Source organism: Coregonus clupeaformis, chromosome 25, assembly GCF_020615455.1.
Source record: "Coregonus clupeaformis isolate EN_2021a chromosome 25, ASM2061545v1, whole genome shotgun sequence".
NCBI lineage: Eukaryota > Metazoa > Chordata > Actinopteri > Salmoniformes > Salmonidae > Coregonus > Coregonus clupeaformis.
The window spans coordinates 11,488,465-11,514,003 of NC_059216.1; the positions used below are offsets into that span (position 1 = coordinate 11,488,465).

The 25,539-nt window shown below is 43.2% G+C and overlaps 2 protein-coding genes and 1 pseudogene across 3 annotated transcripts; 1 reads left to right on the plus strand and 2 right to left on the minus strand.

Annotated features, from left to right (window-relative positions):
- Positions 1-1,424: 1,424 nt before the first annotated feature.
- Positions 1,425-2,979, plus strand: LOC121538788 (annotated as a pseudogene).
- A 2,587-nt stretch (positions 2,980-5,566) lies between these two features.
- On the minus strand, positions 5,567-8,795 carry si:ch211-67f13.7 (uncharacterized protein LOC565426 homolog). Its single transcript, XM_041846952.2, has 8 exons — positions 8,153-8,795; positions 7,952-8,061; positions 7,766-7,872; positions 7,465-7,639; positions 7,223-7,340; positions 6,962-7,041; positions 6,577-6,665; positions 5,567-6,420 (listed from the first exon to the last, which is right to left on the minus strand). The coding sequence occupies exons 1-8, from the start codon at positions 8,696-8,698 to the stop codon at positions 5,675-5,677; spliced, it is 1,971 nt and encodes a 656-aa protein (XP_041702886.1). The 5' UTR covers positions 8,699-8,795; the 3' UTR covers positions 5,567-5,674.
- A 700-nt stretch (positions 8,796-9,495) lies between these two features.
- Positions 9,496-23,893, minus strand: LOC121539210 (sodium-dependent lysophosphatidylcholine symporter 1-B). Of its 2 annotated transcripts, XM_041847529.2 has the most exons (14): positions 23,520-23,874; positions 21,395-21,523; positions 20,093-20,217; positions 16,628-16,751; positions 16,406-16,484; positions 16,129-16,298; positions 15,940-16,030; positions 15,488-15,606; positions 15,255-15,338; positions 14,308-14,391; positions 14,087-14,199; positions 13,803-13,946; positions 12,171-12,347; positions 9,496-11,853 (listed from the first exon to the last, which is right to left on the minus strand). In XM_041847529.2, exons 1-14 carry the CDS (start codon positions 23,607-23,609, stop codon positions 11,799-11,801), a joined length of 1,584 nt encoding a protein of 527 aa, XP_041703463.1. In that variant the 5' UTR covers positions 23,610-23,874; the 3' UTR covers positions 9,496-11,798. The 2 variants fall into 2 exon arrangements, with proteins under 2 accessions (XP_041703463.1, XP_041703464.1); XM_041847530.2 differs by lacking the exons at positions 9,496-11,853; positions 12,171-12,347; positions 13,803-13,946; positions 14,087-14,199 and adding an exon at positions 14,778-15,114 and having other exon boundaries at positions 23,520-23,893.
- Between the last annotated feature and the right edge of the window lie 1,646 nt (positions 23,894-25,539).

The window sequence follows — 25,539 nt, forward strand, 5'->3', positions numbered from 1 at the left end:
CCTAAATTACTTTTTAATCAGAATTTAAAATAAAGCCATGTCCTTGCTTAAAAGCATTGCTTACATATATTTTTTAAGCATGCAAGACAAGCACTTTGCATAACTGTAATGATTTTATCCTGTGAACAAACATGTTACTGCCTGTGACCCACTCTCCGAGGGTATCTCAGGGGGTTGGGACATGCAAAACACACATCACACTCCTACAGGTTACCTAGCCACTTGTTCATTGTACTGCCTAAAGACAACAAAGAGAGAAAGAGGTGGCCCATTGTTCTTCCAATAGTGACAGTTGTACTGCTGTTATTCATACTATTAATGTCAACACTGAGGAAAAAATGCTTTGGACCATCACAAAGGGTAGAAAAGGAGACAAATTAATGAATGGATTAAGGAATGGAGGTACTGAGCCCATATGACTTTTGATACAGTGTTCCCAATTATGCCTCTAGTATTTTTACGACTGAGTTCCTGACTTCATAGTTTATCTCTCTCTCTCTCTCATATTTTTATACAGTAATCTTTTTTTACACAAAGCTGTATGTTTTTAATATCCATTTTAGACACATCTGTGAGTTTGACTCAGCATTCCTAAAGCAGATTATAAAATGGTTGGTTCGAGCCCTGAATGCTGATTGGCTGAAAGCGGTGGTATATCAGAACGTATACCAGGGTTATGAAAAAATATGTATTTTTACTATTCTAATTACGTTGGTAACCAGTTTATAATAGCAATAAGGCACCTCTGGGGTTTGTGGTATGTGGCCAATATAACACAGCCCTTAGCTGTGGTATATTGACCGTATACCACACCTCCTCGGGCCTTATTGCTTAAATATTACATTGATTTTGACAGTGTTGTATGTCAGTATGCTGAATGTCAATCAGCCCATGCTGTTATTTTTCCACTTGCTCTTAGTGGGATCTGAATGGGATATATATTATTAGGATGTATTTTTTATTGGTACGTGGGCATACAAAAGGGGTGTTTTGCCCCTGATTTAGTGGGGCAACGCTCCTCTATGTTGAGTGACAAGGCCAGAGGTTTATTGTTAGGAAACTCTCCGAGCAGAGGCAGAAACAAAGGAAACATGCTCAGACATGAATGTGTATGTCTGCAGAAGGGCGACCTTGAGAAATAAGGGATTGGAATGGATTCATGCGAGTGGATTGATCTCTGTCGGGGGCTAAAAACTAAATTCCTTTATACGATCAAAACAGAATGAATCTGGATTTATAATGATAACTGAATAGACAATTCATACAAGAAACTACTGCCTGCTATGTGCCCGAGTTTCATGGAATGGCATGGAGCCAGTGCAAACATGGGCGGAGTCACAGTGAGAAAAGTACAGTAGATTGAGATGATCAGTAGTTCATTCATTCTTCAAAATACATTGCAAGACACCAGTGCCTGGACTGCTGCTGATTAATTGAAGGACTTACTTGAATTTGGCAAATACTGATTGAATACAGTAAACTCTGTCATGAGTTGGAAATCCTGGGTCACTCAAATATGTTTTGTTTCAATCCTGTTCTTCAAGGGATCTTATTCTGGTAAAACCCATTTCTATGGTACTTATTTTACTGTCAATGGTATGTAACTACTTAAATGTAAGGAGTAATGTGTATCTGATCAAAAGTGTCACTGTAATCATGATCTCTTAGATGGGGTAGTGAGACTGTCTGTGTCCCTGTCTGTCTATAGTTAAATTTGAGATCAAGGTTCCCAGTGAGCCCCAGCTTGCCATCGTGGGGCAGCATGTGGTACTAGACTGCAGTTTTTCTGTGGGAAAGGTCTGGGACCTGGGCAGCAGTGTGATCACGTGGCAGAGAGGCCTGGAGGTGATCCACAGCTTCTACCACGGTCAGGACCAACTGGACAGACAGAACAGTCATTATGCCAACAGAACCAGCCTGTACCACTCAGAGATGAAGAGGGGTAATGCCTCTCTCAGGCTGGACCATACCAACCTGGGGGACAAAGGAGACTATACCTGCTCTGTGAGCACAATGCTGGGCAGTCAGAAGAAGACCTTTCCCCTGAAATTAGCAGGTGTGATACCATATTGAACATTATTTTCCGCTTTGTGGACTGAAAATGACTGATGTCCTAGAAAAGCACTGTTCTTTGTCACACTAATTAGGGTTCCTTGTGATGTACAATGCTTACTGAGATACTGTATATTCTTTCATGCCATTAAACGGTGTCCATGGCCTCTCATTTCAGCATACTACCCTGAGCCACAGCTGAAGTTCACAGCATCTCCAAGCGATATGGAGCTAGTCTTGACCTCACAGGGAGGGTACCCCCGACCCTCGGTGCAGTGGCTGGATGACAGCGGTGATGATGTCACTAATAAAACAGTCATACATCTTTTAGAGGACACACATGGACTATACTCTGTCTTCAGTACACTGACCCTACATGGTCCAGTCAACGAGACCTTCACCTTCGTCCTGAAGAACAAAGACCTGGGACAGGAGATCATAAGAGAGATCACACTTCACTCAGGTATATAGACAATATCCTGGATTTGAAAAACCCTTAACATTGCCTCTCTACTGCATGAATGTCGAGATACAGAGATAAATATAGAGTTCAGTTGTTTAGACATACAGTATAATCGCAATGTTCAAACATTTTCTTCCCAGCAAATGAGAGGTCAGTGGAAAAAAGCCAAATTTCTGAAGACAACAGAAAGAGATGGACGGTTCTTGTTCCTATAGTGACATTTGTACTATTAATATCAGCACTGAGAAAAAAATGCTGTGGGCCATCACAGAACCCAACACCTGTCTACCAAACGCCATCACTCATCATTTACTGTACTTCATAAGAGGAAAAGATAAATGTAGGACTATATAATGAATGGAGTCTATGATTTTTGACAGAGTATTTTCCCAAGGAGTTACTGCCATATTACTTTATAGTTTGCCATGTACATTTGGGTGGTACTTACAGTGGGGGAAAAAAGTATTTAGTCAGCCACCAATTGTGCATGTTCTCCCACTTAAAAAGATGAGAGAGGCCTGTAATTTTCATCATAGGTACACGTCAACTATGACAGACAAAATGAGAAAGAAAAATCCAGAAAATCACATTGTAGGATTTTTAATGAATTTATTTGCTAATTATGGTGGAAAATAAGTATTTGGTCAATAACAAAAGTTTCTCAATACTTTGTTATATACCCTTTGTTGGCAATGACACAGGTCAAACGTTTTCTGTAAGTCTTCACAAGGTTTTCACACACTGTTGCTGGTATTTTTGGCCCATTCCTCCATGCAGATCTCCTCTAGAGCAGTGATGTTTTGGGGCTGTCGCTGGGCAACACAGACTTTCAACTCCCCTCCAAAGATTTTCTATGGGGTTGAGATCTGGAGACTGGCTAGGCCACTCCAGGACCTTGAAATGCTTCTTACGAAGCCACTCCTTCGTTTCCCGGGCGGTGTGTTTGGGATCATTGTCATGCTGAAAGACCCAGCCACGTTTCATCTTCAATGCCCTTGCTGATGGAAGGAGGTTTTCACTCAAAATCTCACGATACGTGGCCCCATTCATTCTTTCCTTTACACGGATCAGTCGTCCTGGTCCCTTTGCAGAAAAACAGCCCCAAAGCATGATGTTTCCACCCCCCATGCTTCACAGTAGGTATGGTGTTCTTTGGATGCAACTCAGCATTCTTTGTCCTCCAAACACGACGAGTTGAGTTTTTACCAAAAAGTTCTATTTTGGTTTCATCTGACCATATGACATTCTCCCAATCCTCTTCTGGATCATCCAAATGCACTCTAGCAAACTTCAGATGGGCCTGGACATGTACTGGCTTAAGCAGGGGGACACGTCTGGCACTGCAGGATTTGAGTCCCTGGCGGCGTAGTGTGTTACTGATAGTAGGCTTTGTTACTTTGGTCCCAGCTCTCTGCAGGTCATTCACTAGGTCCCCCCGTGTGGTTCTGGGATTTTTGCTCACCGTTCTTGTGATCATTTTGACCCCACGGGGTGAGATCTTGCGTGGAGCCCCAGATCGAGGGAGATTATCAGTGATCTTGTATGTCTTCCATTTCCTAATAATTGCTCCCACAGTTGATTTCTTCAAACCAAGCTGCTTACCTATTGCAGATTCAGTCTTCCCAGCCTGGTGCAGGTCTACAATTTTGTTTCTGGTGTCCTTTGACAGCTCTTTGGTCTTGGCCATAGTGGAGTTTGGAGTGTGACTGTTTGAGGTTGTGGACAGGTGTCTTTTATACTGATAACAAGTTCAAACAGGTGCCATTAATACAGGTAACGAGTGGAGGACAGAGGCGCCTCTTAAAGAAGAAGTTACAGGTCTGTGAGAGCCAGAAATCTTGCTTGTTTGTTTGTAGGTGACCAAATATTTGTTTTCCACCATAATTTGCAAATAAATTCAGAAAAAATCCTACAATGTGATTTTCTGGAGAAAGAAAATCTCAATTTGCCTGTCATAGTTGACGTGTACCTATGATGAAAATTACAGGCCTCTCATCTTTTTAAGTGGGAGAACTTGCACAATTGGTGGCTGGCTAAATACTTTTTTTCCCCACTGTAAGTTTCTTCTCAGATACAGAAATGTGCCAATGTTTGTAGTTTTGTTTATTTATCAGAGAAAGAGACAAAAAACAGCTAATCCATGATGCAATGGATCATGGATTAGCTGGGTCTGTCTGTAGGTTGTTGAAACTGAACGATAAATTATGGCAAGTTTCACCGACTATAATGAGCATTGTAATGGTGGTTGAACTGAAACTGCTGGTAGAGCAGTAACAGCGGCATCGAGATCATGCTTATGAAAGTCACAAAAAAGTATCACTAACAAATATTCAAAAGTATCAATCATGTATTATGTTAATTTATGAGTTTAACATCTGCCTTAGTGGATGTACACTACATAGGTCCTGATATACTGAGAACAGTACAGTAATGGTATGACTCACTTCAGACAAACTGTCTCCACATGTTAATGGTACGTAACAAAGGTTACACATAGCTTTATGTGCGTGTATAGTGCATACATACCAGCCAGTTTGTTAGATCAATCAAGGTGAGGCAATGCAGTGGGTGTGATCTGGAACGTTGTAAACCAAAGGTTCTCAGTCATAGTGACAGGGAAACCTCAACTTCCTTTAGAGCACTTATGAAGCACTTAGTGGAGATATTGTGTGGACTGCTTAGATACCAGTGGTTAGTTTGTTATCCCATGTTTATATTTTAAAATGACCCTAGTTAGCGTGCTCAGAGTGGTTGGAAAACAAATACGTTGCACTTATTAAATCATGTAGGATGTACAAACATTGTGGGGCCAATTTATTAATTGAATGTCTGACTGGGAAAACAATGGGTCTATTGATGCCATTACCTTATCAGTATTCTTCACCTACCATGATGTGTATTTCCTGCTTTGAGATAAGGACAAGGAAATTATTTGTAATTTTTGCTGAAAAGTCTACTTCCTCAAAAAAAAATTGAATTTGCAGTTAAACAAATCTTGTAGAAAGTCTTCCCATTCCATCGTATCTGGTGATAAATAAATTAAGAGTTGCATTGACTTTTTATTTCAATGTTTTTATTTCAAATGTGTCAGTGGTGTACCGTAGTAGAAGTCTATGGTTAAGATTAGAATGAACCACTGTATGGTCTCAGTCACTGACCTCATTGCCACTTGAAATGCCAAACACTGGGCAAGTTTTTCCCACAGTCAATCCCGGACTCTACCAGTCCATCATAATCACAAAGGATAACCTCCTCACCAGCCTCCGAGAAGAGTGGAAACTTGTCATCCTCATCTGTTCCCCCAGACTCCTCTCTACCTTCCTTCCCCTCATCCTCAGGAATCTCCAGTGGCTGCTCCTCACCCACCCTAAATCCCCATTCCTTCATGGACTGTGAAACACCCTCTTCCTGTGATACAGACTTTTCCCCCATCCCTGATCCCAGGGAGGAGGACTCCTCCTGTGGATGCATCCATTGCCTTTCAATGGAGCCCTCCTCGGTCAACACTGATCCCTCCCTTTCCCATGGACTCCTCTCTCTCAACTCTGCACCCTCTCCCCTTTTCAACTCTGAATCCCTCACACCTGACCCCTGTGTACGCTCAAATATCTTCCCCTTTCTAAACACTGTCTGAACCACCTCTGACTCCTCACCCTCCAACGGCACCGCTTCATCCTCCTCTATATGTTGCTTCTCCTTGGAATGAGTGTAGCTCTGCTCTTCCTTATCACGATACTTCTCCATATCAAAGGTTTCCAGTAGATCATCTGGGTTGTCAAACTCATCCATTCTGGTCTCAAACCAGACAACGTCTTCATCGACTAGTGAGGGACTGACTGGTGGGAAACCACCCTTCGGTGCGGACGGCTGATCTAAGAGCAGTAGAGGCCCGCTGTTGGCAAACCCTACAGGATATGGAAATCAACAGGGTTAGAAGTGTCATCACTACTGGAGGCCTCATAACTACCTCATCGTCACCATGGCCTATTTGAGCACAAGGGAGATGTCAGTGCTGTATACCCAAACAGAGTGATTATGGGTTGTTAGGTTGAGTCACTTACCCTCCACCATGGCTCTTCTGGGTTTGGGTGTCACACATTTGGAGTCACAGCAGTCACAGATGGAATCCTCTCCCATGACAGCTTTCCACCTACAGAACAGGTATCAAAGAGACTACTTACATTTGTCATTTAGCAGACGCTTTTATCCAGAGCGATTTACAGTTAATGCATTCATCTTAAGTTTTCTTGGTACGACGACAACCACATCTCAGACATAGTAAGTAAAACTTTTCCTCAATAAAGCAGCCATCTGCAAAGTCAGTAAGAAAAGGCAAGTGTTAGCGCAAGAAAGGTAGGTAGGGATGTAAAGGTCTTGAGTGCAAGGAGGAAGTTCAACAGCAGACTACATTTCCCACAGTGCAACATCTTAATTGTACCAGCATACCTGTTCTCGTGGTATGTGCAGGACTTGTGCATGGGGCCGGTTTCCTCTGATGTCACATGCAGTTTACAGTGAAGGAAGACCTAGAGGAGATAAAAGATTACCTCTGATACAGGAAATTGACAAATTCATGTCAATTTTTTTGCTCAAAGGCCGCAATTTGTTTGCTTCTTTACAATAAACAACCCTGTTTATTCGCATAAATGCAACAGAAAAGTCCAGTGATTGAGATTCAGTGATAGGGTACAAGTCTCCAATGCTCACCGGTGTGTCTGGGTCAGAGGTGAACTGGAAGGCGCTGAGGAAGAACCGGAGGGTGTCATCAGTCCTGGGGGAGACAAACTGAGAGCCACCAGGGTTCTTCTGGCTCTCCAGCATGCAACTGTGGATCAGAGAACAATGGGTTTGCACTCAGGTCAGCATAATGTGTGTAGGTTTACATTCCTCCTAACTGAGTCATTATCAGGTGCAACCCAAAGGAACCTCTGTTCGCCATGCATACATACCCAAAGTTGTCAATGACAGTGAACTTGAGGGCTGTCTTGGAGAGTTTAGATGTTGTGGCGTAGCAGTGGTTGATGAAAAGCTTTCCTCCATGGGGTAGGTGAAGTGCAGAAACCTGGAAATTAATGGTCTGTCCCAGCATGTACACCTGGTACTTGGCTGGCATGGCCCATGCATCTAAAAGACAAACAAAACACACATATTGCTGAATATGTCAAAACATTTCACAAGTGGTTTGTGTTGCATTAAAAATGATTATAAAAAATCTTTAACCACCCAAACCAACCAGAAAATGATCCTCACCGCCCATCAGCTGGATTCGGAAGTTATCAGTGCGCCCCTTTAGCCTTTTAAGCACCGTGGGTGTTTCCCATGTAGGGCGCACCGCCAGCTGATAAACATGATGATACCTGTGCAGAGGGAGGTGGTTTCTCGGGTTATAGTGATATCCACAATATAGTTGCATCATTAAATTATGAGGCGACTAACCTTTGAAACCGACACTCGACCTCCACGTTGATGCGATGCGCTCTGCGTGGGAACCGGGTCAGAGGCGTGTAATGGAGCACGAATTTATAGATGAGATAACCCGGTGGCATCTGTCAGTGAGCAGGTTCAAATGTTATCATTTCATACAAGCAAGAAAGTTAATGCCAACAACACTATCAGTTTAATCACCAACAATCTTACCTCGCGTTTGCCATCACACTCCATCAATGGATAAGAGAAGAGTAAGTCACCATAAGGCATGAGAACACCGTTACTCTTGCAGGTGCTTCCCAGGATCAACTCATCCGCGTCCGCATCAAAACCATAAAAATCCCGTTTGACACGGACCACGAAGTCACCACTTGAACACGTAACCGAAACGTCCGGGAGTGCACCAAAATCCCGTTGAGACTTTGGTATAGGCCTATCGAGAAGCATAAGGCGCTGGATCTGGGGTGGTGGAGAGGAATGGGTCCTTGCAAGCGCTGGTTTGGGTTCATGTGTGAGTTGGGATGTTCTGAATGAGATGCTGTGAGAGAGTATCGTCGGGCTTGATTTTCTGTTCGCTGTGGATGACAGGTGGGCTGTAAGCGAGTCGCCGACGCCTTGTGATGTGCCTAGTTTGAGGATTTTTCTCCTGCCAACTGGACGTGAAACAAACGTAGAGCCATAAATATCCGATGTAGATATTGCAATATTAAGTGAAAATACTCTCCATAAAATACAGAGCCACCACTTTATTTTCATCGCAAGAACTGTGATGTTTCGTTTTCCACCTTTCTGTAGACACGCGTGTCCTCTAAACGTAACACAGCTTGAGGTGATTTGTCATTAGGTAGGCTGAACTGTGACCATGTTCCAATAGGTAAGATATACACCCTTGCTTGAGTCCTTCCTTTCTTGATATAGGCCCAATCACTGATCTAACACGATTGTACCTGAAAGTATGAGTTCCATTACACTAATCCAGTCATGTGAGGTCAGTGATTATTGTAACGAATGATGGACGGAAGGATGCATCTTTCAAGTATTGAATGTGGGGGTCAGCCCTTTTAGGTAATTGAGTGCAATTAGCTGAGAAGAAAGGAATGTCTGAAATATTGGCATGTCTTGTCCCCATCCTACAAGAAGATGTGTAAGAAGATGCGTTTCAACTTTTGCAGAAAGGCAAAAGTTGTTTTGTCAGGGCAAGTGAAAGTATGTCTGTCAATATTTTCCCAAGAATGACTGAGTCTTTACATTTCAAACTCTGTTAGACATTTTTCATGAGTTACACCAATTTGTCAATTTATTAATGTACATATTTTTTAGCAGCTATCATCACAGTGCTGTAAACTTTATCCAACAGTTTCAAACATATTTACATACAATATATATACAAAACATGTACACCAAAACAGCACCATACTGGAGTGAGGAGCACACTGGAGAAGGACCTTAAACCTCTTAATGTAATCTAAAATGTAATCCCCAAAAGTAATTATTCATCATGCAAGGACCATAAACAATAACTAGTAATGTTGCATACTCCAAGAAAGGTTAAAATCTCAACTTTCTGGTCATAAAAAATAAATAAAAATGCTGAGGTATAGTCACTTTTGAGGACACAAGCTCAAGTACAATTTTGCTGAAAATATGACATATTTCCTATTCAACAAAACTGTATGAATAAAGCTTGAAATGACTTATGCTTTATAAATACAGTATAATCAAATTATAAAGCCAATAGCTGTAAGATTTCACCTTCCTTATAACTGTAAAATACATATTTGTATGTTTAGTGTGAGAAAATGTGCATATTTTCTAAAGGTCTCTCTGCCCCCACAGCTGTGAACATCACACAGAGCTCTAGCTTGGCTTCCTGAACTCATTAGGAACGCGCCTTTCATCTCATATGTATCTTGTCCATCTATGACAGTGTGTTTGTTTAAAATCTATGAATTATTTTAGATTAATTGCTATAAATCGATCTCTGAATGTGCTATAGTGATGAAACCACTGTCTCCTGCTGCGCTACGATATAAGGATTGCAGGTATGTGCTTTGTCAGTGTTTGTGATGTAGGGTTCAGGCAGGAGTTGAACATTCAGAAGAGCGAATGAAATGCTAGGAGGGACATCCCAGCTTCAAGTGGTTTCAGATTTCACATCCTACGTCGCACAGGCTACTGTGTCCGTGGGAACCAGTGCTATCGCTCAATGCAAGCCATTTCGATCTACAGTGTCCACAGATCGATTTATAAGCTAAAATGTCCCAGAACCACGCAGGTCACCTAAATAGGGGATTTTACATCTAAGAGGTTATGTACCCATTGTAGGCTACTAGCCAAAGAAAATACTCTGTTTTTAGATATCTAGATACTGCTTAGGATTTGTCAAAGTTGTTCAATATTACAGTACTTGAGACATTCAAGAGTAAAAAAACATTTGTTCTTAATATTGATTTGTCTGATAAATAGAAAACTTGGCTTTGGTCTGATCAAAAAGATTCATACAAACATTACAACTGATTGTTGGTCACACTGCACACAGCATAAGATCAGGACACAGCCTCAACTGACACATTATCTTTAGACAAGACTTCTAAATAAGGTAAACAAGTTAAAGATTTTTGAAATTCAAAATCAGCCTATCATGTGATGACAGTCACCTAATCATTCTGATGATCATACAACGAAACCCACAAACACACACACACGTTATATACTGTGTATATATATACACACACACACACACATGCGCGCACACACAACTGTACAAAATGTGCACATCCATATTCAGATGAGTGTATATAGAATTTGATTAATCTGTAATGATTATTGCCAAATTAGTACTGTGTGCTTTCATCAAAACATAACTAGTTTTAATAGTTAGTGAAAATTCTGTGCTTTGGGCCAAGATGGCCTCTAAGATGTCCAAACATTAAGTTAGGCGTGAGATAAGTTGTTAACTTTAACAGAGATAGTCACTTGTTAGAAAGCCTCCCCACTAGCCTTTGGACTCGCCAAGAAAGACTCTGCTTTTTAAGGAAAGTCTTAGTATCGTGGGGGAGAAACAACTTTTACCAAATATAATTAAGTTAAAACTGTTATACAGAAAATCTCTTGCAACTACAAGGTTTACAAAGTACAACTGTACAAGACGTGCTGTTAAGCCAGTAATTATAAAAGGTAGAATTCAGCTAGCCTAAATATAGTAAGTCTGAAATCCAGACACATTATTGGCAATGTCAATGAGTTCATTAAGGTTAGAGTTTATTTTACAAGGTTCCTTTTATCTTTTCCCCATGAGACACAAATATAATTCCAGTGGATAAGATTGTAACAGTGCTCTCCACATCCCTAAAGAGGTGTATTATTCTCTTGAAATAAGTGAATATTATTTCAATACAAAAATAACCATAACCATATAAATCCAGTCTAGATGGAACAAGTTACTGATATGCCCTAAAAAATGAATGCTGAAATCTTCCCTCTATGAGGACCATCCTGCTGATTGGAAAGTCTTGTTTTAGTGCAGAGAAAGGCTGCTGATGGGTAAATGCCTGATAAAAAATCCCAAATGAATGTTTGTAATGTAAACAAACAGACAGATAAACCAGTACCACAAATCACATACATAGTACAGTAGGTACTCTACAGAGAGAGCGATAACTCAGAGTGTCCAATAGGGGTCTCTGTAAGCCTGTGGAATCCTGTGTTCTGTGGTTTCTCCTCCATAAATCCAGTTAAACCCAAAACACACAATCTTGGTCCAGCCTCCCCGGTGGCCTCATCACTCCAGCCTGCCAGTGCAAACACGCTGGGCAGTGGTGGCCTTTTGGTTGGTCGCCCTTCTCTCCCGGGGCTCCTATACAACGCTCCCAAGCTCTGTGGACTCTGTCTCGGAATCCTGATCGCTCTCCCTGTTTCAGAATGGGAACACAGCCGAGCGTTAAGAAACAAAGGACTTGGCTTGTTCAAGAGGGTCCTTATTCATGGCAGAGCGGCTAAGGCTTAAAGTGTGTCCTTTGCATTTTGCTGAGGTATAGAGAAAGATGCCAGAAATGAGCTAAGTTTAGTGTCCCCCTGTGAAGAGATTGGTCACTGGATCTCTTAGCTTAACTTAGGAGGAAATAGTTTGGGTCCTGCATGAACCCTGTTCTATTACAATGAGTGTCTGGCTTAGATACCCCCAATCAGCCCTAATCGTGTGTGTGTGTGTGTGTTTGCTCTGACTCACCGCATCTCCTGCAGTAGTTTCCGGTTGCCTTGCCTCCTCTCCTCGTCAATGGGGTAGGTCTTGAATATAAACAGCCCCAGGAATATCAGAACAACAGGAACAGGAGAGACCAGCACCTTCAGGGTTAAATTCACAGCGTCGGGTTGCGAGCAGCCTCTGGTCACATAGCCGGCAAAGCTGCACAACAATTTCCAGGCAGAGAGAGAAGAGAAGAAAAAGGACAGTTTGATTATAAATGTGGATTATGTTATTGTTCACCACATGACTGGTCCGGTGAATCGAGGAAAATTAAGCTAGATAATCTTCAAAACGCAGTTATCCTACAGTAGAATTTAGGCCCTTTCTGAGAAAATACACACACACGTATGTGTACACCCCTTCAAATTAGTGGATTCGGCTATTTCAGCCACACCCGTCGCTGACAGGTGTATAAAATCGAGGACACAGCCATGCAATCTCCATAGACAAACATTGGCAGTAGAATGGCCTTACTGAAGAGCTCAGTGACTTTCAACATGGCAAGGTCATAGGATGCCACCTTTCCATCAAGTCAGTTCGTCAAATTTCTGCCCTGCTAGAGCTGCCCCGGTCGACTGTAAGTGCTGTTATTGTGAAGTGGAAACACCTAGGATCAACAACGACTCAGCCGTGAAGTGGTAGGTCACACAAGCTCCCAGACCGCAGAGTGCTGAAGCGCCTGTCCTCGGTTGCAACACTCACTACAGAGTGTTGCCTCTGGAAGCAACGTCAGCACAATAACTGTTTGTTGGGAGCTTTGTGAAATGGGTTTCCATGGCCGAACAGCCGTACACAAGCCTAAGATCACCATGCGCAATGCCAAGCGTTGACTGGAGTGGTGTAAAGCTCGCCGCCATTGGACTCTTGAGCAGTGGAAACGGGTTCTCTGGAGTGATGAATCACGCTTCACCATCTGGCAGTCCGACGGACGAATGCATAGTGCCAACTGTAAAGTTTGGTGGAGGAGGAATAATGGTCTGGGGCTGTTTTTCATGGTTCGGGCTAGTCCCAGTGAAGGGAAATCTTAACACTACAGCATACAATGACATTCTAGATGATTCTGTGCTTCCAACTTTGTGGCAACAGTTTGGGGAAGGCCCTTTCCTGTTTCAGCATGACAATGCCCCTGTGTACAAAGCGAGGTCCATACAGAAATGGTTTGTCGAGATCGGTGTGGAAGAACTTGACTTGCCTGCACAGAGCCCTGACCTCAACCCCATCAAACACCTTTGGGATGAATTGGAACACCGACTGCGAGCCAGGCCTAATCGCCCAACATCAGTGCCCGACCTCACTAATGCTCTTGTGGCTGAATGGAAGCAAGTCCCTGCAGCAATGTTCCATCATCTAGTGAAAAGCCTTCCCAGAAGAGTGGAGGCCGTTATAGCAGCAAAGGGGGGACCAACTCCATATTAATGGCCATGATTTTGGAATTAGATGTTCGAGGAGCAGGTGTCCACATACACTACATGACCAAAAGTTTCACTAAGCTGTTAGGAGTCCTGCAAAATACAGTTCGATTTCAAACTAAGCGCATTAAATTGTCAACATGCTACGTTTTTATAAAATCAGTTTATCATGTACAATACATGCAAGAGAGAAAAACAAACTCACTCTAGACTGAGAGTGGAGATGCCGAGGGATATTCCTGAGGCAAACTTGGTGAAGAAGACATAGAAGGAGTAGAAAATGGCCTCGTGGCCGCTAGAGTCTGGATTCTTCACTTTGAAATCATCCACCACATCTGGGAGCATTGACCTGAGAAACAGTGAACGATGTGAATGGATACCAAAAGTCAAGACACACCACAGACTGGACATAAGTAAAGAGACACTGGAGATAGAGATATTCTATAGGTTGCTATGGGTATACTGAGGTACATTCAGTAGTCTGCTTACCAAGGTAGGAGGAAAGCTGCAGCCACACTGACTCCCGCTGCCACAGAGACCACATAGGCCACAATGAGACTGCTCTCCATACAGACGATCAGGATCATGAAGGGCACTGCCCACTGCAGAGAGAGACACATAGGATAGACATGAGATGAGGCATGAGAGAGGGAGAGCTCCATAATACAGCACCTTTGAGATGAAACTCCACACCAACACACACTGCTCACCGTGATGCCAATGTAGACTGCAGTCTTCTTCCCGAATCGGATCAGGAACCACTGCCAGAATGGAATGGACAAAGTCCCAGAGAGCTAGAAATGAAATACCAAATAAGAGCATTAAGATATTTCACTTTTAAACAATTTCTAAGCACTGCGGGCAATGTGGGAACAGAAAAGGTCAGACTGACCGATGGGCTAAAAGGTCATGGTAGAAGGACACAATGTGAAAGGGACCTTTATTTAACCCTGCCGGGAGTAAATGACCTTTGACCTCTTACAGAGGGGTGGTCAACCTGTGTGTCAAATGCCCACACAAGGATTAGCGAGTGGCTGAGCAACTAGGACTATGAGAAATATCAAACAATTCATCAGTGCTGACCAAAACCAGCAGCATCTAAGGACCTAGCCTTGCATGTATGGCAGTTTGAGGAGTTGGCTAAAGCACAAACAGATCTGGTGACAGTGCTATTAAGGACCTTTCTAAACTCCCACATCTCCTGCTCCAGTGGCCAGGCCAGGCCAGGGCAGCTCTAGATCCTCCTCAGGCAGGTAGAGAGGCGACGGTGCAGAATAGAGAAGCGAGGGAACGGCAAAGCGGAGAGAAAAGCCAAGGCGCCGTTCCCATGGCGGTGCTGACAGATCGCCTGGGCAACAAAGGCCCCTCTGTGCTCCTTTCTCTCGTCGATGGAGTGTGTGAGAGGGGGAAAGGTTCCCAGGGGCCACAACAACGCCTCCTCTCACCCTGAAAATGTGCCCTTTCATCCCCACGGCGACATGTCTCCTTGCGTGAGGAAAAAACAAAACAAAGCGGTCCTGGAAACACCATGGACCCCTAGACATTACTCTAACCCACAAGGTGACCTTTCAGTCAGCACAGGTCTTAATGTACAGAATGTGTGTTATGCCTCTAGTGGGAGGGTTGATTTTCTCAGAGAAAAATAGACTACACTCACCATAATGACCAGCAGAATATTCTGGAAGTCATTTCTGAAGCCAAGCGTGTAGGTGATGAACAGGGCAAAGTTCCCCTCCAGGAGCTGCCAGGAAGTAAACACACGGGAAGTAGGTCTAATATACATACAGAAAACCAAACGCCAGGGTTACACACCCTATAGCTAGTCATAAATAATTGTTTGGTTGTTTATATGTGTGTTTAACTGTAGCCCATTCTATGAGTGTGACTCACCATGAAGGCCAGCGATGTGAAGAGGAATCCCATGACCAGTTTGATATACGGCCCGTATCCCATCACCATCCTCATGCCTTCAAAGAACGACATGGGCTCCGTCTTCAGACGCCCACACTCTAGGATCAAAACAAAGATGGCGATTAAATCTAACTGATTAGGTGCACTGTGCCAAACATCAGCTGAAGAAGACTTATCTGATGTTCTTTCTTATCTCTCATCCATGGCATTTACAGACTGCCAAAATGTGGCCCTCTCCTAATTACTTGTAACAAAATAATTCTTGGAACATTTGCGGGTTGAGAGAAAGTGGAAAAGTTTGCCTGTGGATAACAAGCAGAAAGCTTTCATACTCTAAATATGAGAAGAAACTATGTTTGAAGTATGTCATTGTAAAGATATTCTTATAAGAGACAATAAAAAATAAAAAAAGTCAGTTAATAAATTCTCACCTTCCTGCTCTCTGACTCCCAGGAACAGGACTGCAGCACAGAGAACGTACATGGCACAGATGACTCCTGACGCGATGAGGTAAGCTTGTTTCTGTTAGGGGGACAGGAGGAGCAGGGTTAGGGTCAACATTACTATAACAGTGTTATGCCATGTTATACAACATGCCATCTCTAGGGTCCCCCTCTCACCGTTTCATCCAGGGAGATGTGGGAGATGTTGATGTCTGACCCCAGCAGTGTGGAGTTACCGTTGTCAAGGACATCCAGGTCACCCGGGAGACAGGGGGCGATCGCCCCGCCCACAATCTGCCCCTGGATTGCTGTGCCAACCACTGTTCCCAGCACCTCCACTGTCATACCTGAACAAGAGAGTGGGATGAGGAGCGTGAGAAAGAGTAGAATGAAGACCTCACATTCCAACTATATGAGATGCTACAGAACCATAAAGATGTCCAGGTTGACATACGGTAGGCAGTGGCAGAGTCCCTCTCTTTCTGGTCCGTGCTGATGAACATGGTGAGTGCTGAGTACGGCACATGGAAGCACTGCACACAGAAAACAAATAATCAGCATTGCTGGCACAATAACCATATTACAGAAACAATCAATGGGGATTGAGTAACAATGTATTGTAACATGTGCCCCTTCTTATTAATAAAACAAGAGACTGTGTAGAGGAGAGACTGACCGTCTGCAGAGACTGGAAGAGGCAGTAGAAGACCAGATACCACAGCACCTTCCCCTGCTCCACCGGAGGGACATACCAGATCAGGAAGTAGGTGAGCACCGCAAACGGAGTAGAGATGAGGATCCTGAGGGAAAAACAGGAGTGGATCAATACAATGTAATGATGGATGAGCATTTAAAATGTGTGGGTGTTTGAGTAGGTCTATTTCATCTCTGTGACTGGAAAATTATAGTGATATATTATACAAACACAATTTACTACAGTATTGAAGAAGTTAATATTTATTTTCAACAATGATGATTTCCATGAGTCCCTGTCAGATGTAAGTTAGTGACACCTGTGTGACACCTGGTAGCGATGGCAGTAGTGGTAGCAAAGTTTGGGTCACTAACTGCATAGGGTTGAGATTTTTTTAAACGATGTAAAGTAACTAACTTGAACCCCCTCTCTTTCTCCTTTTCTTACACTCACACTCCCTTTTTCTTTCTTTCTTTGCATTGAAAGCAGGTCTTTGTGAATAATCCCTTAATCATCTGTTGTTTGGGGCTGTGTGTGGAGAATGGGCTCAGAATGGGCTTTGTGTGGCCTTTCTCTCTGCAATGTGCCACCTGGGAGACTGTGGTGGGCTGTCCTTACGGTGGCGCCATACTGACCCTGCCTCACTCTGTCCCTCACCCTACTCTCACTCCACAATACACCTGACCAGCAGACCAATCCACTCCAGCTAAAGTAGCAGAACAGCCATAGAACTATGGATCCACTACTGGGCTTCCAGCAGACAAGTTCACTCAAAAAATAGACGTCGGGGCATTGCTGGAAGGGTATTTTGGAGACAAGTATCTATTGACTAAGACATTTCTATGCCAGCAGGGCAGTGGGCGTTCGTCTCAGCCTCTCACTGGTCTCAGCAAAATACACAGTTGAGAACAGTGGTCACAGTAACATTACATGCTCATCTGCCAAGTGTTCTTATTACTACAACAGCATTAATACTGTACAACAATCTCTTTCTAAGAAGTAATGTTTCTTTCCATTCGTCCTCTGTGTTTGAGCCTACAGTCCCCAGGGGGCCTATCATCTCATTGAACTGAAAATGCGTGTTTGTTTATCTGACACGACATGTCAACCCCACTCACGCATGGCCAGTCAATGGGAGTGGCCAATCCTCTGTAAACAACATCCACTGAACTGGGGAAGCCCCATAGAAGCCACCTCTGTCTCCTTCCTTAGTCTACATGAGCTGACTGAATGGGGTTAATGAGAGTCAAGAGGCTGATCTGACTGGAAATAGAGGTCAGATATCTCCTTGATTGTCTGTGTTTTGTACACTGTCACTACGGTTGAATACACAAAGCTCACAGCATGAGCACAACGGCAGCCCCACACCAATAACCTTGAGGTGACGACATTGCTACACAACGACGTAGGCGAGACAAGAGAGGAAAAGGCTCAAGGTTTTATTTTGCAAACAGACTGGATCACCACCTGTCTGTGAGAAACAATGTGCTTCTTCAAGTTAGGTCAACATTGTCTTATCAGGATCATAATGCTTCAGTGAGAGACTATTAAAGTACTTATCAGAGTCCATTATGATAACATTGTGTTCTCTCTATTACAACAATGATCCTTTTGATGTAATTTTTGTGACATCCAATCTGATAAATGAATCACTCAGCTATCCATCTGTCTGGCAGGTGGCTACATGGAAGTAAAAGGAAGGATTTCTATTTTCTCTGTGTATTACATCAATATTCACATTCTAGAGAGGTCTAGAATTCCATAGGCTGTTTAGGACTAGGGAATACAATTTGGGGGAAAATATATTCCACTAATAGTGCTAATTAAAAATGCTGGGGCATTCAGAAGGGAAAATAGCTTTAGTCAAGGTTTAGTTAAGTTATGCATCATTGACAGTGAAGAAGACATCTAAATCTCCTTGTCTGTGTTCAGGCTCTGATAAGAACACGCTGGGGGCTTTGTGGTGGTTTATACAGGCCAGAAAAAAGCACACACTGCCACCTAACAATGACCACATCCACATTCAGCCAATAATCTCCCCTCTACTTGACCTGCGGTAACCTCTCTCTGAATCAACCAGCCCCCTCCCCAACTGCCATTCTGGGATCACACACATGCACGCTTCTCAGGACCCCATTGGCCTAAATCTAGTGGTGTGTTGAGGGTTGGACCAATCAGAGAGGGAGAAGACGGTTTTCTCCCACCCCTTCTACACTTGCAGTTCAGGCACACCAGGCAGCCTACGTCACATGCCCAGGGCCTTAAGATATCAAGCGCATCCAGTTGTTACCACCATGAATAAACCTCCTTTATTGACTCCATTCCTAGCAAGTCACAGTATTATGCCAAATATTAATTTCAACCACAAAATGTCACTGTCTCCTTGTATCAGAGTATGTGAAAATATACAGTAGCATGTTAGATAAGTGGTCGCTATGTTCCCTCTGGTTTAAATAACTTGGGGTGCTACTGTGCGTAACCCTGCACAGGCCAAAGGATCAGTGTTTCTCTTGACCACATTGGGCCATATAGAGTTCCACATGGTCATATAGAGTTCCACATGGGCATATAAAATAGCCTGGTTAGCAGGGATAGGATGGTGTTAGAGTATTTAACAACATCAAGGTCATTGCTCTTTACAAAAAACTAGCACACAATGTTATATACCTCCCATTGTGGGTATCCCTACAACCAAATGTCAAATAAACAGTTAAGAGATGATTGAAATGTCTGACTTATGCCATGAAATAGCGTTACCTATAAATAAGACAACGCTGGTGTTCTTCGATGTGAGGATGACTTTTGCTGTAGTGGCATTCTAGGATGTTGTACTCAGTCCAAAAGCACTCATTTTCTCTGCCGTTCCTGACCTATGTCACCCACCACTAGGCTTAATAGTCTCGCTTATGGCATCTGGGGCACAAGCAAAGAATTAGAGATCAATTTCTTTGGGCACAGGCTTCAAAGCACTCAGAGCCTTTGGTGGAAACGTGCAGTGCCAGCACAGAACTAAAAAGAGAAAAAGCACCTGGGCATTCCAGAACTAAATGAGGTCCACTGGAGCTAAATAAGACAGCCTTGTTCCAGTCTGTCCTGGTTTACACCCAGATGAGAAGGTAAAAGCTATAACAAGCTAAGACAGAAAATGGCCAACAGCAGATAGAGATAGAGTAATAGAGTTGGTAGCGACTGAGGTAGAATAGAGAGCAAGTTAGGCATTTCACTGCGATTCAGTGACAGCCTGATCTCTCTATTCAATCTGTTCCACTTCATTGTCACGGTTCCGCCCATATTTGAATTTCAACTACTATTTTCCCTCTAGTCGTGACGAGAGGTTTTGCGTTTGATTTTTCATTTATTTAATTTCCTCCCCTTTTGTTTTCATTTCCTCTTTCATTCCTGCCTGCTGTAAGATGTCTGCTGTGTGACCGAGGCGGAGGCACCTACCAGGGCATCATCCGGCCACACCGGGTCCATCTGCTCCGGCTCACCAGGAAGCCCACCGTTGGGTCGGTCACTGCATCCCAGGCCCGGCCCACAAACAAGATGATAGAGGCATAGAATGGGTCCAGCTATGGAGAGACATTAGGGGGGGGTAGAAAGAGAAATGATTTGTGTCATTGTCTGTCAGACCACTACAACCACTTCAACCACAGACAACAGCCATCACCTCTCCTCACAGAACAAGGAGTGACTATTGAAACAGAAATAAAAAAGAGCCATATCTCAGTTGGATTGCACCTTAGCAACAAGATGACTCTGTAAGACAACATTTCAAAAGTTGCCAAGGTCATGTTAGGACATGATACATGGCCAGGCCACATTGGCAACATTACCATCTGAACAATGTGGCGTTTAAGACCATTCCAATGAGCTCATTAGCTCTCTGGTTGAATGACTTGTTGTATTCAGTGACAGCACTACAGTGAGCACAGTGCACACAGTGCACAGTCTATCGCTTGCTAATTGAGTGACAAAGCAAAGCAGTGGGAGTCAGAATTAATGCGCTTCACTAGTTGAGTCATGCCAGAGGCTGTTAAAATGATACCAGCTCTTTGGCCTTGCCCTTAAAGACGTCTTACTGTTACAGGAGGGGGTCGCAGTTCCGAAGTGATCCACTAGGTGTCCTCCTCCGACAACCTTAGGCAACTCCTCACTCACAGTCTGGACTAATCATGATCCTATTGGTGTCACCTGTGTCTACCTGTTCACCTGTGTATTTATGCCCTCACTTCCCTGTGTTCCCTTGCTCAGTTTTCTCTGCTAGTTTCTCTATGCTCAGCAGTACTAATAAGTGTCTGATCTGAGAAGTATGTACAGGTACTCGAGAAGTGTTTTCCCAGTTTCTTTATTATTTCAGTCATAGTTATTATTTCGTATTTTGGTTGTCAGCCTGTTTTTGGAGACTTATTTGCTCCACCTTTCTTTTATCATGTTAAGTCCGTTATTTTGTATCCTGGCTTCGGGACCACCAGTAAAGATCCTTGTTTCACCATCTCTGCCTACTGTCTATCCTGCACCGCACCTGGGTCACACCTCACACCAACCCTTACACTTCCAGTGATTTTTGAACTTTTCCTGTTGAAAAGCTTTATCCTAAGTATTAATACAGTACACACACTAAAGGGTAAAAAAATGTTTTGAGCATGTGTAGACAACTGCAAACTTCAAGGAGTATGGCATTCAAGGAGTTGGTCTGATAGTGACTTTGTGATGTCATCGGTTCCATCTGAATCCCATCTCACTCACCTGGGCCACATCCAGCAGGTAGATCTGGAGAAAGAAGCCCAGAGCGCTGCCTGTGATCTGGTAGGGAGCCCCTCCGATGGCATAGCACAACTTACTGCACACTGACAGACGACCGCTGTCATCCCTCCGCTGGGAAATAGGGAGAGAAGACGCACATAGCATGACGATAGGACACAATGTTTTGTTATACACTAAATACAGATGTAAAAAAATATATATATATATATATATATTGCGAAAGCACTTTTATGGGTTGCTAATGATGCACAGTTTAGCTGTGTTGTGATACAGGCTCTTTGTATGTCTATATCCAACTCGACCTTTGTATTACAAACTGACAAAATGTTGGCCGCATCACTTGGGTATGAGCATCACTTCTTTGATCATGTATAATTTCTCTGTTCATTGCTTGATTGCTTGCTCAGTTGAGTTAAACACACATCTGGCCAATCTCACCCACTCGGCGCTTTGAGTCTCCAGCTTATTTCAGAGACTTCCGGCCCAACAGCGGCCAGTAAAACAACGTCTCATTGTGAGCCCATGATTGGCCAACGCTCCTCACCCCACCGCTGAATGTCAGATTAGCACTAAATCCCTCTGACTATGCAGTCTGGGCCACTACGAGTTTAGAAAGTGGTGTGAGACTGGGAGGTCACTGTAGTTCAGCCACTGTACAACTCCGCCTGGTGCCGGAGGCAGCAATTGGCTCTGGCTATGGGATGATCAGGCATTCCGAGATTCCATCAGTGGCCTGAGCTGAGGGCACCAGCATTCAGCGGACAGTCAAGAGTGCACACACCCCCATTCTTCCAATCACAAACACATCCTGCTGGTCAATGAGTAAATACACCCAGTCCAACAGCCAATCAATGTAAAGAACATCTAGTCAGTCTGACACCATCCATTCTGTCACAGTGTTGAGAGCAGACACCTGATTTTACATGACCTATCCTCTGACCTATTCATGGTACTTTCCCTGGTGAAATATACCCCCATAGAACAGGAATTATGTCCCATATTGCCTTCAGGAATGCAGCCTAAAGACATGTGTAGGACAAATTGTATGGAAAATCCCATATAACAGTGACACCTCTACAATGGTGTTGAGGTGACACACATTGCACCTCCCTGACAGGCAGAATGAAGGGTGAATAGCCTTTGAGCTCCTCAGGCAGCTGAGACTGGCCTGGGACTGGACAGAAGGTTAAACCTGAAGAAGCAAGTCCAGCACTAGGGACAAAACGAAACACTACACACTGGCAATCACACTGGGAATAAACCTGGTACAAGGAAATCCAGAATTATTTTCTGTGTGACAGCACATCACTTAGCCCCATAGAGACATGCAGTATATTACTGGACATCAGTAAAACATAATGCAAGTGAACATGAGTAAAACGTACAGACGTCTTTAAAAAAAAACATTTTATTCATTAATTAATCGCTCATATCCAGAGCGAATTACAGTAGTGAGTGCAAACATTTCCGTATTGGTCCCGCGTGGGAATCGAACCCACAACCATGGCGAAACATTATTCTTCAGTCAAAATCTAATGCATAGCTAAAACCGGTAAAGTTTTTTTCTCTGAACAGCTCCACCAAGACAGATGGTGTAGTGTGGTGAAAATCAAGCCCCATCGATGAAGCTCGAGAATATTTGGTGTGATGATGTCCATTTATGTCATCTATGGTTTAGCCACAATTAATTACACCATTATAAGCCACTCATTGTTAATGTCTATCCCATGAAGGCTATTTGGCGCTTGAAATAGGACTGAAATATAAGTAATTTCAATAGCCTATAATGGCATCGCATGCCTTCCTGCCAATTAGGACAACAACGGTCTCATTGGGAAAACCCTTAATTTCGCTGTTTCTTTATAGCGTAGCTATATCAAACCCGCCTCAATTTTATCCTGTTTCAGTGTTAAAATGTTGAAGTGAATTTGTGTGCGTTGAAAACTATTATAATAACGCCTATGGCTACAATATAGACTACCCATATCCCTCCATGTGCTGCAAATTAATAGAATGCTGGTCAAATAATAATTTGCTCATATCTATAGCCTACATGAAGATAATATATTATGCTACAAATGAATAGGCCTAAAATTATCGTACTTACCTTGGCAATTTTGATTCCATCTTGACTTATTGGTTTTGTTGGTAATAGACTTGCCGCGGCATATTGCTCCGCGTCCTCTCCTTTTACCATATCGTTTTAAATCGATAAATTATTTTAAAAAGCCTTTGCTGTTTCTATTCTCCTCACTGAATATTGGAAACCGCGCGAGAACCTAAGTAGCCGTTTGAGCTCTGAGTCCCACACTCAATTTGGTACGCTGGTGTCCTTGGCTTGACATATAGTTGGATACAGCGAGTCTTTGCCCTCCATCGCTCATTCATTGACGCTCTCCAATACTATGCACCCGACGTCATGTTAACCCTTTCATGGACAAATATGTTGACGTGGCTGTACTTGGCCAATGGAATTCAATGCAAGGTAGCCTGCCTACAGTAAAGAAAACATTGCATTTCAACTATATATTGGCAGACATATTTTTTGAGTGTAACTTCTATCGTAACTCATAAGATTATATACAACCAAGATGAGCATGTGAGTGCGTGATGTGAAGGTAACGTCACCTCATTTACCTGTCACCTTGAATTTCTTTAGGAATCCTGATGAGCCCAGTGTTGCCAACTCCTCAGTAAGGAAAGTCGCTAGATGTTGCATAATTGGCCATCTGCATGTAATTGTGATGGATGCTGTAGGAGAGAGGAATAACGTTGTGGGAGAGACAAACAGTGAGTAAAAAACACCCTACATTTACATCCCGCCCTGAATGTAAGCCAGGGCGGGATCAGCCAGCGGTGGCTTCCCGCATGCGCGATTCATTTGCAGTCTGGATGTGGAGGGGTGAACATCTCCTGTTCTGACTGCAGCTGGGAGGGATTGCTGCGCGAGGACTGGGCCGCATGGGAGTGCTTTGGGACGGGGTAACAAAGCACTCGCTGCTCGTTGAGAAGAGTAAGAACGATACGTGCTTTCATGTCATAGAGTCTCCAATAACACCAGAAAAAGTCGCTAGATTTGTCGCTAGTCGCTTTTTTGAAAATGTGTTGCTAGAGGGGTCTGAACTCGCTAAATATAGCGACAAAGTCGCTAAATTGGCAACACTGGATGAGCCAGCCCATTTTCACCAGACGTGGAGTCGGCAGAAGGTCCGCCCCCATTCATTTTCAATGAGGGCACGCAGAGAAATGTGCGGGGGATTGTGGGAACGTGGGCGGCAACACACCTGTTAGCAGAGCGGTAAAAAAAAAAAGTTATGCTTTGAACACACCAACTGTGTTTTGCGCTAAATAGTATGCAGCATCATCTAGATGTGTGCAACAAAAGTTAAACATTCAACTTCTGCTACCATTTCTGTCAACCCGTTTACACATACAGTTTGACGCATACGTTCGATAAATCCAATGTATGCACCATACAGAACGCACTGCAACTGCCTCTGCAACGCAATGCTGCAAGGCAAACGCAGCGTTCCATTGGAAATGAATGTACTTCTGGTGTACCAAAACGTGTTCGTAGTGTTAAGCTCTGCTCAACTTTATGGAAATGTCATGTGGCCAATCAGGTGAGGAGCAGATGTTTGCTTGAAAATCTTCATGAAACATACCCATTTCAAGACCGAAGATATATGCCATTTATATGGCATATATGGTATGTTACCTGTAAAAAAAAATGTAAGGAAATATTTATATGACCCCCCCATCTCTTTGGTCTTGGCCATAGTGGAGTTTGGAGTGTGACTGTTTGAGGTTGTGGACAGGTGTCTTTTATACTGATAACAAGTTCATACAGGTGCCATTAATACAGGTAACGAGTGGAGGACAGAGGAGCCTCTTAAAGAAGAAGTTACAGGTCTGTGAGAGCCAGAAATTTTGCTTGTTTGTAGGTGACCAAATACTTATTTTCCACCATCATTTGCAAATAAATTAATTAAAAATCCTACAATGTGATTTTTTCCCCTCCATTTGTCTGTCATAGTTGACGTGTACCTATGATGAAAATTACAGGCCTCTCTCATCTTTTTAAGTGGGAGAACTTGCACAATTGGTGGCTGACTAAATACTTTTTT

Coding starts and splice junctions, on each gene's coding strand:
- si:ch211-67f13.7 (XM_041846952.2), bottom strand. CDS start 8,698: ATGAAAATAAAGTGGTGGCTCTGTATTTTATGGAGAGTATTTTCACTT. Junction 8,062..8,152: donor AGTGTGATGGCAAACGCGAG/GTAAGATTGTTG, acceptor GCTCACTGACAG/ATGCCACCGGGTTATCTCAT. Junction 7,341..7,464: donor ACTGTCATTGACAACTTTGG/GTATGTATGCAT, acceptor TCTGATCCACAG/TTGCATGCTGGAGAGCCAGA.
- LOC121539210 (XM_041847529.2), bottom strand. CDS start 23,609: ATGGTAAAAGGAGAGGACGCGGAGCAATATGCCGCGGCAAGTCTATTA. Junction 16,299..16,405: donor GGACTCTGCCACTGCCTACC/GTATGTCAACCT, acceptor TCTCTTGTTCAG/GTATGACAGTGGAGGTGCTG. Junction 12,348..13,802: donor ATCTCCACTCTCAGTCTAGA/GTGAGTTTGTTT, acceptor ATTGTTGTGCAG/CTTTGCCGGCTATGTGACCA.